A 15,646-nucleotide genomic window follows, 5' to 3' on the forward strand; every position below is an offset into this window, starting at 1 on the left:
CTGCTGCCCCCAATTGCATGATCGTAAGAGGCGACTAAATTTGGGACCTTATCTCTTCTCTCCTTTCTAAATAACTTTCTTCTTCCTAATGTCTCCCTTGACAATGCCTCACTTTTGGCCATTTGTTGAGCGTTCGCCCCTGTGAGGAAGGCTTTGGGTTCTGTCCCCTGGCCGAGACATACCAAAGTCTTTAAAAATGGTAGTTTCTACTCCTGCTTAACGCTCAGCAAATTAGGAGTGGGACGACTGGTTCGCCCGTTGTCAGTATAATGTGACCGGGTGGGGCGTCCTGCTGGGTGTCTTCGGCAGTATGTCTCAGTGAGGTAGCACTATAAAGTCGGCATCAGTTCCGCGCTATCACAAGGAGACAAACACGAACATATCGCAACCTCCCAAAATACACACACATACACTACACGCATGCATCTTGCACACAGGGGAGACCGTCCTTAAATGACCTTAGCTGTTAATAGGACGTTAAACAAAATCAAACAAACAAACAAACAAACTCATCACTCATTGACATAGAAAGATGATGGAATTAACACAAATACGTTTCTAACAATAAAATACCTATTTGGAGATATGTTTCCCAAATTAATTATTTTCTATTTCAGCTAACAATGTTAAAGACAACTAAATATATCACGGGTGGGCTTTATATAACGACAATAATTTCCAAGCATACTATACGATTTTCAATAATGTTTATTTAATTATTCACTCATATGAAGTTAACTTGAATGTGTAGAGCAAGTGATTGTGACGTCTACTTAAAACAAACATCATTCTAGTTTTTTTCTTCTTCACCTGAATCAACTTTAACGACAAGAAGTTTTAATTGACAGCCAATGCTAATAAATTGGTAAGTGATTTGGTTGGCCAATAATTGCAACACTCTTGACAATCAACCACTCTGGACACTTATCAGATTATAAATTATAGAAACGTCCTTCAGCCAGCTTAATGATAACAATATTGCCTACTATAAGGTTTATACTGTAGACCTGGTCCAGGTAGAGTTGTAAACAATACTGTACTCTCGAAATATACTGCATAACACAGAAACAAATATCAGTGATAATCCAATACACAATCTGTCAACTGTTTTAATCCAGTGAAGACTTTACAGTACATCAAAAAGTTCCACAGCGTCAAAATTTGGTTTGGTTTATTTTTGTTAAACATCCTATTACAGTAACAGCTAAGATCATGTGTTTTATGTGTGCGTATATATTTGCTAGATACCGGATATGTTAATGTAGTTGTCTCTTTACGATATCGTGGATCTGATGCCGACTTTTAGAGTGCTTTCTTACTTAAATAACCTGCATAGGGCACCCAGCACAGCATTCCACCCGGTCACTTTATACTGACAACAAACAGTTGTTGAAGTAACCCTAAAAGCTAAACTTAAAGCAAGGAATAGCAACTACCATTTTCAAGGACTTTGGTATGTTCCAGCCAGGGGACAGAATTTGTTGCCTACCCCACCTTTTCGAACGCTCAAAACTAGGTGAGGTATTGCCAAGCAAGCACTAGAATACAAATGTATGATACTGAAAAACTGACACAGTCTTAACTCTTTCCGTACCGTTGTCGTGTACACACGACAACAATATGTCATCCTGGTCCCCGTTGTCGTGTACAGACGACAAAATAAAGGGCCGTCTCATCCCCGTTGTCGTGACTTTGATGTAACCTGCCTGCTGATTAGTTGGTTACGCACGAGACTGTCGCGAAAAAACAATTAATTGTCGCTAAAATCAGAACCCATCAGTTTGGAAGAAATAATATTATTCGTGCAGAGTACACTTTTTTATTATGTGACTTAATGTTTTCGCATTTGCCGCAAGATGTTTGCGTTTGGTGCCTCAAATGTAAACAAGATGGCGGCAACTTAATTCGATACGAACCCTCGTAAATTCATCATCAGATATTTGTTGAGACTTATGGAAGTAAATTTGAATATTCTAATATGAGTCTTGATGGAATCTACTTGTATTTAGAAAAAAAACTCAACGACTCCACATTCGTAACCATAATCAATCCTCATTGGAAACCTGCACTACAACGCTGTGTTAAATGCAAGGAATCGTATCGTTTATTGCCAGACAAATGTCGATTTATCAGTCATAATCAGCTGCCAGTTAGTCATTATGCTGCGAAAATGAAGAAGTGTTTGTTTATGAACCAGAACATGAAACAATAACAATATTTGTTCACAGTTACCTGTTCAATTCTTGCGGCAGTTACACCCAGTATAAAAATTACGTTAATAATCCGCCATTTTGTTATATGCGCGGGGGCGAGTCTAATAAGTACATCCGGTACGGAATCCGGACCGGAGTTGCGGTACGGAAAGAGTTAAATCTCATTAGGGAAAACTCCTTCTCCCACGTCTCTGTCTATGTCACACGTATCATGATAGTATCAACAAGAGTAGAAGTCGAAATATTCTGACAATGTGGAATACTTAACGTCGTTGTTTAAACTTTGCAAATGTTAAGCACTATTTGACGGAAATTTGATTAAATTAGGTTTGGGAGAAAAATAATGCGCTGTGTAGAGAAATTCCGACCAACGGGGTAAGGTTCCTCTGTTTTCACATGTTCTAGACAGTAAAGGTATGCGCATGTAGAGGTATAAGGTTTTCATTAGACAACAACCATTCTTGAAGTCAAAATTGCCCTTTTGTTCACGCTAATTAGTATTGTTTTATAAGATATATCATTAAGATTGTGTTTTGTTAAACAGGGTTGATGCGCAACTTTATTCAATATGGACTTGAACGTTTGAACAAAGAAGAAGGAAGTCGGATCGACCTGAACAGATTCACGTATGAGGTCGATTTTATATCTGACAACAATCCTCAATACATGAGCTATCTGAGGGCCTACATCCAGGCTAAGGAAGACATCCGGTATCCAATACGTAAGCACCAATACAAATACAAATGACTGACGTGACAATAATTAAGATCGCGTATAAAATCTGTCAATAAAACGTAGATTTATAATAAACTAAACAATAAGAGTAATAAGGAGTACTGATTTTAAAAAAGTCTTTTTCACATGACCATCCGTTTTTTTTCTTATAGGTGGGCTTGGTATTGACCTGTTGATGGAAAAAGGCGAAAGGCTTTATTTTCACGAAGGTGCTGGATTTAGCTGTAAATATACACTGGAACAGCTACGTAATATTGTGAAGAAAGCTGGACTACGACTGGCGAACACCTGGACGGATGAACAACAGCACGCTGCTTTCTGTATGTGTGTAACTGTTTAAACGGTCTTAAAGTTCAAACATACAATTTTCAAAGTAATCTTACTGAAATAAATTTTCAAACGAAAATATCACCCTATTTGTAGGTTATCGTTGTTGAAGTCTTACACATGTTTTACTAGTCATAGATCCAGGATGGCTATGCTTTCTCAGATCTTATTTGTATATTCAGTTACTTGGCACGGATAAAGAAGTGAAATTTGACTTATTCAAATATGTTGAATATTAGTCGATCGCCAAAGATGCGAGACTTCGAGAGAAATAGAATAGGCAGGAACGAGGTTGACTTATATTATTATCATTATCGACTTGGTAGTAATATTGCAATTTTAATCTTCATAAAATTATCGTTTTGTTTTCAGTAAAGCAATATAAAATTGGCTTGGTATACTTGAGAAATTGTTGTTGTATATTTATGAAATTTCATTTCTCTCCTAATGACCTATCATATCCTGTGTCGATGGGCCGTTAAGCATTGATAATAAAATAATTGTCTACATTTTACCTTACATGTTACTATACATTGGAATATTATCACTTAAATGGGCATCACGCTGAAGTAACTATCTTTTTTGTCTATTTTTCAAATACTACATAAACATATCAAGTGAGACTCCTTATGGAAAATAACGATCGGATTTGGCTGAAATAGATTCATAAAAATGACTAAATCTAAGATAATCATCGGTATTTCTACGTGTCTGACCAACGTTTTGTTCAGGGATTTCCCTCTACTAGTGCATGCGCATTGCACACCATTTCTTCGTAAACAAAATGACTGCCCATGTGAAGTAAGCAAAAGAAATGTGTTGTACCGTGTCACCTACGAAGCGAAAAGTTGCCAAATGGTCAAAGGATAGCGCAAGGAGTACGTTACGGAATCATTATTACAGGTGGGAAGTATTCAAAGGAGAAAATAACTGCCCTAGCAGTTAGTACAGTGCATGTATTCTTCCGGTTAAGCCGGTTAAGCTGAAATGGAATCGACAGAAATGCTAGCGCTGTTTATGTTATGAATAAATATCTAAACCTATTAACCTCGCTAGTATCTTTGTCTGAGTTTGAACACAGATGAACGTAGTTTAATATGTCAATGGGCATGACTCGGAGAGAGTTTACTTTGTGTTTCTATAATTATACAGTGGTTTATGCGAAAGGAAGGGATAATTGACTGGTTAGTTTGATTTTGTCATGAGGCCCCCCAAGGGTTAACTGTTGTGATAGCCACGACGTATTCTGTCTTTGTCGGTACTCGTGATCCGGGTCAAATGAGATACGTGCACTTTTAGATTTACATAATTTATAATATTACCGGGTTCAGTAAAATGGTATGATTTAATTATATTGCTGAATTAAACGAATTTTTGTTTGTTTTTACATACAAGATTTAAATTAGTACAAATTAGATAACCGGCTTCCTCTGGCGCGACGACGCAATATATAAAAAAAATCTCTCGTCGTCAGAAAGCTACATGATCGCAACTAGATTAAAAATGTCAAAATGACGGGCCAGGATGAATAACTGAGGAAGGAGAACCTACTTCTAGTAAAAAGGATCGCGTAACATTTTTTTTTAAATCGTAATTTTTCAACAGTTCATGTTTTCATATGTTGTTGACTTAGAATGTATGATCATGTAACAACCTTTTCACTATAAACAATTAATTTTCTACTTCTTTTAGAATCGGAATACGTATTGAAAACTGGGGAAGAAACATTTGTTTACCCGTACATACTATTGTTGTGATCGCTGTATCTTTCTTCGCTCAGCTCTATATTTAAAAAGTGTAAAGTCCCCAAGTATCGTTTTGCTGTTTGCTAAAAACAGTGTCCAAATCTTAAACAAAATATTTGCCCGCTCCAACTTCAAACAGCCTCTGAAATAAACAGCCTCCTTCTTACCTCTAAGCCTATCGCCACCTCCTTTTTCTACGCTCGGCAACACGTTGAAATGATAGATGATATATAAATAGTTAATGAGATACAAATGAATAAATTCGGCTATACACAGTTTGGAGATATCATGGCTTGATAAAAACAGTTTTTAGTTCAAATTTAGGAGGTCATGCACGTGCATGATACAAAAATAAATTGCTACTAATAATGTAATATTTAAAAAGTCTGATTTATTAAGAATTGTTTGCTTATTTAAAAATATCAAATAAAACTACCCTGTAACATATAAACATATAAAAGTGTTCATCTCAAAATGGTTCATCTCAAAATGGTTCATCCACTTGGATATCCAAATCAAAATTAAAATCAAAAAACAAATCAATACAGAACAACTACCTTATTTAAGTGTTATACGTATATATACTGCATATATGCATTTGTAAGTAATCCTGAGAGATGCGGAGATTTTTTTTAAATTTATGTCCCCTTCTAATAAAACATCAAGGACAGTGTCATTTTTTTTTCTTTCTAAAAATACAGGCAAGTTTCACCCGAACATTTAACATTAGAATCAGGAGGCCCAATATAGACAGCCCAACAAATTGTGTTTTGTATATTAGTTCAATACCATCACTTTCAAGAGGTGATCACCTTTTGGTTTGAATTATATGATTATTGATTTTTAAAAAGTTAGTACGTCACCTTTTTGTTTTTTTTATGGATAGACCGCATGAGAGTCAATAGTAAAGTTAGGTTCAAAAACTTTAATCGTGATGTGAACTTTGACTCCTTATTTATTCTAAGGTGACAGACTGAAACCATACACGGCAGTCTATTTAAATAAAAAGCGCATATACACTACAAATTGGTATATTGATTGATTAGGACTACTTTTCAGCAGTTTTACATGTTGGTTTGGTTTGTTTTAGTATTGTTTAACGTCCTATCAACAGCTATGGTCATTCAAGGACTGCCTCCCATGTGTGCAGGCGTGTAGTGTATGCGTGTGTGGATTGATATGTCCGTGTTTGTCTCCTTGTTATAGCGCGGAACTGATGCCGACTTCATAGTGCTACCTCACTGGAGCATACTGCAGTTGACGCCCGATGAAACTTTAAGCATGAAGCAATGCAATTATACCACTTATCCGGAAATTTTGTAGAAGCTTGTCTGATTTGATGATGTGTATTACATTATGGGGAAATACCATAAGTTCCCCTTACATGGGTTTCCATTTCATATGAGATATATGAAACGAGTCTAAGATTTTTTTCAATTTAGCGAGTCTTTGGCGAGCTAAATTGAAAAATTCGTGATGAGTTTCATAAATTTCATATGAAATGAAAACGAGTATAAGATCCTTTTTATCACAATCAAGATTTGGGGCATTTATTTGTGTAAAACGACAATTTCATTCAACCTTGAAATGTAAAAAGCCGCCATTTTGACCTGAGTGCGTAAGTCTAAATGACATTTGTCGTAATCTACAGAGGATCTCATCTCCTCGCTATAATTGTTTTAATTTTGTTTGTTTTAGCTTTGACATTATTCTAAAATAGCAAGATTTTGCACATATAATTAATATATTTATTGATATCTATAATCTTTTAAGATAATCACCCTCACAAGTTTAAGAAATACGTTGTGTGATGTTTATCTTTCTAAGTCACGATTCGTTATGTCTTATTTGCTAGATTTATACAAAAACGTGATGATATACAATGAAATTTACTTTTATCACGAGGAATGAAAATACACAGTATACTTTGACGAGAATAAGGTGCATCACAATATTTTTGAAGATTGTCTCTTCCTGAGGTGGTTTTGATACAACAAAGGCTGGATTCTTTAATTAAAAAGATGTTTCTAAAGATTATTGTGCAATTTTGTTAAGTAACAGATGTACTAGACAAAGGCGGAATTCCACAATCGAAAATATGTTTCTAATAATTTCATTGATGTAACATAAGGGACATTAGTCAGCATGATAATTTCAATTTGACATTACAACTGATTCGAATATCAATATACTGTTTGCTAATATCATGTGTAATTAAATTCAATATTTATATTAGCATGAACAAGTTGCATTTCAGCAAGTAGACTGCCGACAAGCTGATCAACTTGTGTCGTGAATTGTTCAAGACGAGATTTACCACCGAGGTAAGTGTATAAATTTTATGAAGAAACGTAACATGTATATACAATTAGTTTACAAAGTATAATCAAATCACGTTGTTTGTGCTACATCCGGTCATACATACAACATACGCGTTTGTCAAGAACAACATGTATCAGCATTACAATTATGTTTGACACTTACTAAATGAAAACGTTATTTGTAAATCTAAAGGACTACTTATCTTTTCCATTTAAAAATGCAGTAATGTGAATCATTTAGTTCGAAACAATGTGCAAATTCTGTGGAAACGTAGCCATCGACGATAAACGATGCGTATAATCTTTTTAAAACAATATACCTGTACGAGATACATTTATGAATTATTTATGAAAAGTTAATATTCAAAAGATATGATATCCTTTACCATTTATTCACACAATTTATTCGATTTCTCGTAATTTTACCTCAAAAGTAACCCATGTAGGTCGGGGATCGAGAAAATAATTCACCTGCGGTTACGCTCAGTAGTTTGGGAGTGGGACGACTGGTTCGCCCGTTGTCAGTATAATGTGACCGGGTATATTTTAACCAAACAATGTGACCGTGGTCACGCGTTAGTTGCTATTCAGTTTGTACAGTAAATTCTTCGTCCGACATAACATGGCCTAGACAATGGACCGGGGGATGAGGGGGTCATCAATCAACGTTACGTCCTCTTACGGTAGGGCCTTGCCATTTACCTGTATCTAGTTTAAAGATATCCGGACAATTTTTCTGTTCAACAAAGAGGTAAACCCAAATCATTTCTGTATCTCCTGTCATATCAATGGCAATTTACAAATTTACATGAACAGTTCTTTCGACAGGAAGAAAATTGACCATAAATACCTAGTGCGTGACAAGTATTCTAATAGGTTGTTAATTACACTTTGTCCTACTTGTCATGGGACCCCTCGCAGATACAGATAGACAATAGATGATTTTTAATGTTTTAATTTCTAGTTATGCTTAAAACTAAATGTTGTATATGCTTTCAATATTCCCTCTCATTAGATTCTGTGGTCTTTCGTAAATATAGTAACTTTCTCTTAATTTCTTTTTGAATATAGATGTAACACAATTATATCCTTGTACTTCAAGGTCCCCCGTGCAATTTCTATTAGCCCTAATGACCTTTTATGTGTTGATTGGCCGTTAATAATAAAATAATAATATTAATAACTTTTTTACACAAATCATAATTTTAAGCTGAAAGGTATTCCTACTCAGCTTTCAATATAAAATGATTCAACACAACCTAATGCCACAATTACCGTTAATATGGACGTATTGCATTTAACAAAACATGTGACGTACGTGTAACTCAATAAATCGTTCATATTCAAAAACCGTTGTTAAGTATGAAAAAGGGGAAAGAAAAGAAATACAACCTTAAGTGGGAGATACAAGTCATATGGCATATCCACTTGCATATACAACCCAGTGTAATAGTTCACTTTAGCAACATCAAACATACCATTATATACCAAAATGAATAAAATGGTCATTTATACAAAACAGTAACTTTACAAAGTTAACTCAAATTTTCTAGATGCAAATATAAAGGACAAGAAAAGTATCTCATCTCCTCGCTTTAATTGTTTTGGTTTTGTTTAGGTTTAAGCTTTGAAAAATTACTAAAATAACAAGATTATTTTGCACATATAATTGATATATTAATATGGATAATCTGATCAGATTTTCACCCTCACAAGTTTACGAAATACGTAGTGTGATGTCTATCTTGCTAAGTCACGTTTCGTTATGTCGTGTTTACTAGATTCACACAAAAACGTGATGATATACGATGAGATTAAATGTTGTGGCGAGGAATGAAAATACACAGTATACTTCGACGAGAATAAGGTGCATCACAATATTTTTGAAGATTGTCTCTTCCTGAGGATAGCACGTCGCTTAAAACGAAATAAAGCGGTTTTGATACAACAAAAGCGGGATTCTATAATTAAAAGATGTTTCAAAAGATTATTCTGCAATTTCGTGAAGTAACAGATGTACTAGACAATGGCGGGATTCCACAATCAAAAATATGTTTGAAATTATTACTTTGATGCAACATAGGGTATGTTAGTCTGCAGGGAATTTCAATTTGACATCACAACTGATTTGAATATCGATATATTGTTTGCTAATATCATGTGTAAAAAATGTAATTAAAGGCAATATATATATATTGCATGAACAAGTCACACTTCAGCAAGTAGACTGTCGAAAAGCTGATCAAATTGTGGTGTGAATTGTTCAAAATGAGTTTTACCACGGAGGTAAGTGTATAAATTTTATGAAGAAACATAACATGTATATACAATTAGTTTACAAAGTATAATCAAATCACGTTGTTTGTGCTACATCCGGTCATACATACAACATACGCGTTTGTCAAGAACAACATGTATCAGCATTACAATTATGTTTGACACTTACTAAATGAAAACGTTATTTGTAAATCTAAAGGACTACTTATCTTTTCCATTTAAAAATGCAGTATTGTGAATCATTTAGTTCGAAACAATGTGCAAACTCTGTGGAAACGTAGCTATCGACGATAAACGATGCGTATAATCTTTTTAAGACAATACTCCTGTACGACATACATTTATGAATTATTTATGAAAAGTTACTATTCAAAAGATATGATATCCTTTACCATTTATTCACACAATTTATTCGATTTCTCGTAATTCTACCTCAAAAGTAACCCATGTAGGTCGGGGATCGAGAAAATAATTCACCTGCGGTTACGCTCAGCAGTTTAGGAGTGGGACGACTGGTTCGCCCGTTGTCAGTATAATGTGACCGGGTATATTTTAACCAAACAATGTGACCGTGGTCACGCGTTAGTTGCTATTTAGTTTGTACAGTAAATTCTTCGTCTGACATAAAAATGGCATAGACAATGGACCGGGGATGAGGGGGTCATCAGTCAACGTTACGTCCTCTTACGGTCGGGCCTTGCCATTTATCTGTATCTAATTTAAAGATATCCGGACAATTTTTCTGTTCAACAAAGAGGTAAACCCCAATCATTTCTGTATCTCCTGTCATATCAATGGCAATTTACAAATTTACATGAACAGTTCTTTTGACAGCAAGAAAATTGACCATAAATACCTAGTGCGTGACAAGTATTCTAATAGGTTGTTAATTACACTTTGTCCTACTTGTCATGGGACCCCTCGCAGATACAGATAGACAATATATAATGTTTTAATCCTAGTTATGTTCAAAACTAAATGTTGTAAATGCTTTCAATAATCCCTCTCATTGGATTCTGTGGTCTTTCGTAAATATAGTAACTTCCTCTTAATTTCTTTTTGAATATAGATGTAGCACAATTATATCCTTGTACTTCAAGGTCCCCCGTGCAACCTCTATTAGCCCTAATGACCTTTTATGTGTTGATTGACCGTTAATAATAAAATAATAATATTAATAACTTTCTTACACAAATCATAATTTAAGCTGAAAGGTATTCCTACTCAGCTTTCAATATAAAATGATTTAACAAAACCTAATGCCACAATTACCGTTAATATGGACGTATTGCATTTAACAAAAAATGTGACGTACGTGTGACTCAATAAATCGTTCTTATTCAAAAACCGTTGTTAAGTATGAAAAAGGGGAAAGAAAAGAAATACAACCTTAAGTGGGAGATACAAGTCATATGGCATATCCACTTGCATATACAACCCAGTGTAATAGTTCACTTTAGCAACATCAAACATACCATTATATACCAAAATGGATAAAATGGTCATTTATAGACAACAGTAATTTTACAAAGTTAACTCAAATTTTCTAGATGCAAATATATAGGACAAGAAAAGTATCTCATCTCCTCGCTTTAATTGTTTTGGTTTTGTTTAGGTTTTAGCTTTGAAAAAATACTAAAATAACAAGATATATTTTTCACATATAATTGATATATTAATATGGATAATCTGATCAGATTTTCACTCACAAGTTTAAGAAGTACGTTGTGTGATGCTTATCTTGCAAAGTCACGTTTCGATATGTCGCATTTACTAGATTCACACAAAAAGGTGATGATATACAATGAAATTTGATTTTCTCACGAGGAATGAAAATACAGAGACGAGAATAAGGTGCATCACAATATTTTTGAAGATTGTCTCTTCCTGAGGATAGTATGTCGCTTAAAACGAAATAAAGCGGTTTTGATACAACAAAGGCGGGATTCTATAATTAAAAAGATGTTTCAAAAGATTATTGTGCAATTTTGTGAAGTAACAGATGTACTAGACAAAGGCGGGATTCAACAATCGAAAATATGTTTCAAATTATTACATTGATGCAACATAAAGGATGTTAGTCTGCAGGAGAATTTCAATTTGATATCACAACTGATTCGAATATCGATATACTGTTTACTTATATCTTGTGTATAAAAAAACGATGTAATTAAAGGCAATATATATATTGCATGAACAAGTTGCACTTCAACAAGTAGACTGTCGACAGGCTGATCAACTTGTGGTGTGAATTGTTCAAAACGAGTTTTACCACTGAGGTAAGTGTATAATTTTTATGAAGAAACGTAACCTGTATATACAATTAGTGTACAAAGTATAATCTAATCACGTTGTTTGTGCTACATTCGGTCATATATACAACATACGTCTTTGTCAAGAACTATATATATCAACATTATAATTATGTTTGACACTAACTAAATGAAAACGGTATTTGTAAATCTAACGTACTACTTATCTTTTCAATTTAAAAAATGCAGTATTGTGAAACATTTAGTTCTAAACAATGTGCAAACGATAAAAATGATGAATTATTTATGAAAAAAAACTATTTGAAAAAATAATATCCTTTACTACCTTCACACACAATATATTCGATATTCCCGTGATTTCACCCCAAAATCCACCCCTGCAGGTCGGAAATGGAGAAAAAAAAATCATCTTTTGTTACCTCCTGCATGTATCGTAAGAGCCGCCTTAAATGGAAACCCCTTGCAGAATAAGGGTTTTTATTTTGTGCCCTCTGCTTGGGGACACAAAAACGATCAAAATAAATCTGCTGCATCCATTGCAATATTTGGGATCGTAGCATTTCTCTCTACTTCTAGCAATCTTTATGTTCCATAGCACATTGCTTGGCAATACCTCACTTTTGGCTTTTAAGTTGAGCATTCGCTCAAGTGAGGAAGGCAATAAGTTCTGTTCCCAGGCTGGGACATACGAAAGTACTTAAAAATATAAGTTGTTATTCCCTGCTTAACGTTCGGTGTTAAGGGTAATGACAACAACTCGTTTATTCGATGTCAATATAATGTGACCGGGCGGAATGCTGTGCAGGTTGCCTTCGGCATGATACTTCAGTAAGATAGCGCTATTAAATCGACATCAGATCATACAAGTACTCCAACATACCCTGTCTCCGGGAAACATACACACATGCATGCTTACACAATACATATGGATGCACTCATTAAATAACCTTATATGACCAAAAAAAACCTAAAGCTTAATGATATGTGATGATGCACTTTTCATGGTAATTGAGAGTATATTTTAACCAAACAATGTGTCAATCACCCGTTAGTTTCTATTCAGTTTGTACTGTCGAGTCTTCGTCTGACATAACATAGCCTATGAAATGGACCGAGGGAGGGGGGCATCAGTCAACATTGCTTCCTCTTACGGTCTTGTCATAGATTTGTATCCATTTTAAAAAATATCCGGACACTTTTTCTGTTCAACAAAGAAGTAAACACCAATCATTTCTGTATCCCCAGTCATATCAATGACAATTTGCATGAATAGTTATTTTGACAGCAAAAACATTGACCATAGGTAACTACGGAGTGACAAGTGTTCTAATAGGTTGTTCATTTCAATTTGTTTACTTGGGTCCCTGCAGGTAGGGCGTAAGAATTGTACCTGCTGTCTCCATTACATGATGATAAGAGGTGACTAAATGTGGGATCTTATCTTTTCTCCTCTTTCTAAACAACTTTTTTCTTCCTAGTGTCTCCCTTGACAATGCCTCAATTTTAGCCTTTAGATGAGCGTTCGCCCCTGTGAGGAAGGCTTTGGGTTCTGTCCCCTGGCCAAGACATACCAGAGTCTGTAAAAATGATAATTTCTACTCCTGCTTAATGCTCAGCAATTTAGGAGTTTGACGACTGGTTCGCCCGTTGTCAGTATAATGTGATCGGGTTGGATGTCCTGCTAGGTGTTTTCGGCAGTATGTTTCAGTGAGGTAGCACTATAAAGTCGGCATCAGTTCCGCGCTATCACAAGCAGGACAAAACCTGAACATATCGCAGCTTCCCAAAAAACACACGCATACACTACACGAATGCATCTTGCACACAGGAGAGGCCGTCCTTAAATAACCATAGCTGTTGATAGGACGTTAAACAATACTAAACCAAACAAAACAAAACCAAATCTAACTGTGCATGGGACCCAGCACAGATACAGATAGACATTATATTATTTTTTATGTTTTATTTCCTAGTTATGTTCAAAATCAAATGTTGTATATACTTTCAATGATCCTTCTCCCTCTGTTTTGTGGTCTTTCGTAAATAAAGTATATTCCTCTTAATTTCTTTTTGGATATAAATGTAGCAAAATTTGGCAAAAACACTTCTAAAGACCAGGTAAGTGTAGCTCAGTCCGTTGTAGTAACGATATAACATTCAGAAGTCATGGGTTCGAATTCCGGTCAACCCCTGCTGAAGTTTACACTCAGAATCCTGTTGTTGATTATGATTTATCAATTTCATCTTTACAACATTCTATCAATGTTCAACATGGTTTGATTTCTTTACTCAAATGATCTTTCATAGCTATAGTCATGCAGGAAAAGAACAGTTTCCAATGTGCAGGTACATTGTACATGTTTTGGCAGTTGTTCGGGGGTCCTTAAAGTACACATCAGAAAATGTGTTGTCGGTGAAGCACAGTGTTTGAGTTTTGATAAAATGGTAATTTCTACACCTGCTTAACGCTCAGCAATTTAGGAATTGGACGACTGGCTCGTCCGTTGTCAGTATAATGTGACCGGGTGGGGTGTCCTGGTGGGTGCCTTTGGCAGTATGTTCCAGTGAGTCAGCACTATAATGTCGGCATCAGTTCCGCGCTATCACAAGGAGACAACCACGGACATATCGCAGCCTCCCAAAACACTAAACGCATGCATCTTGCACACAGAGGAGGCCGTCCTTAAATGGCTAAAGCTGTTGACAGGACGTTAAACAATTCCAAAACAAACCAAACCATATACACATATTAATTTAATACGATCATATACATAATATATTTTGCCATGTTTGTTACTAGTAAGTTTTAGGTATGAAGGTGATGTTCAATGTGTTCAATATTTCAATACCAAAGGGAATGTTAAATTTAATTAAGTTAACAGATTTACAATCAAATATAGTGATACTTTGACTGATAATGACTAAAACAACCCACTTTATACCAATGAAAGATTACACACAAGAAATACAGTAACTGAAGTACGTCATGACGATAACAGCTGGGACATTTCGGGAAAGAACAGATTTTTATGTAATCACCTATTCTTTAATCATGTTAATAGCATTAAATTATGTAGCATATGTCAAAATCAATACAATACTTATGATATACAAACTCTGATAAAAGAACAACGGAAACTAACTGGTTTGATTATATCAAGTGGGTACCTAAAAGAGAGCAAATGTTTTATCCGGTAATCATTATGAAACTATATTTACATTTGCCCCCGCGCCATCCCATTACAACAGTGTTAGAGGGCAAGTGTAATTATATAGGCTATAATTACAACTGCTCGACTATAATTACAACTGCCTGTTTCAGGTGTAGGAATATGTAAACAAACAAAATGGCCGCCTGAAATGTATTTTAAGGCAGGGCAAATGGTTTTTGTAGGAATATATCTTAAAAAAGAAAAACATGTAAATATAAAACATATCTGGTTGTCTGGATGTAATTATTGTTGATATAATTACAAGTGGCCTCTGGCATATCTACCATAAAACCCTAGCGGGTTTTATGGGATTTGCCAGAGGCCACATGTAATTATATCAACAATAATTACATCCAGACAACCAGTTATTGTTTAAATGAAAAACGTACTACCCATAGTACCACTTATTTCCCAAGCATGCGGAGTGAAAGGTATTTTTTAATTGTTAGCCAGATAAGAAAAAGCTTGGTTGCATAATCAAAGATATTTATATCCTATATAAGCCAATATGCGATATTATTTCTTAAATAGATGGCAATGTTA

General features: G+C 34.9%; 1 protein-coding gene across 1 annotated transcript in view; it reads left to right on the forward strand.

The window, feature by feature from the left end:
- Positions 1-3,661, forward strand: part of LOC110453420 (histidine N-alpha-methyltransferase-like) — a 12,501-nt gene extending 8,840 nt beyond the window's left edge. The window contains exons 6-7 of the mRNA XM_021502364.1: positions 2,758-2,934; positions 3,101-3,661. Of these exons, the coding sequence (XP_021358039.1) occupies positions 2,758-2,934; positions 3,101-3,288 (365 nt within the window). The 3' untranslated portion in view covers positions 3,289-3,661. The remainder of the gene's footprint in view (positions 1-2,757; positions 2,935-3,100) is intronic.
- The last annotated feature ends 11,985 nt before the right edge of the window (positions 3,662-15,646 follow it).

This window comes from Mizuhopecten yessoensis, unplaced genomic scaffold (assembly GCF_002113885.1).
Source record: "Mizuhopecten yessoensis strain PY_sf001 unplaced genomic scaffold, ASM211388v2 scaffold7283, whole genome shotgun sequence".
NCBI classification, from domain to species: domain Eukaryota; kingdom Metazoa; phylum Mollusca; class Bivalvia; order Pectinida; family Pectinidae; genus Mizuhopecten; species Mizuhopecten yessoensis.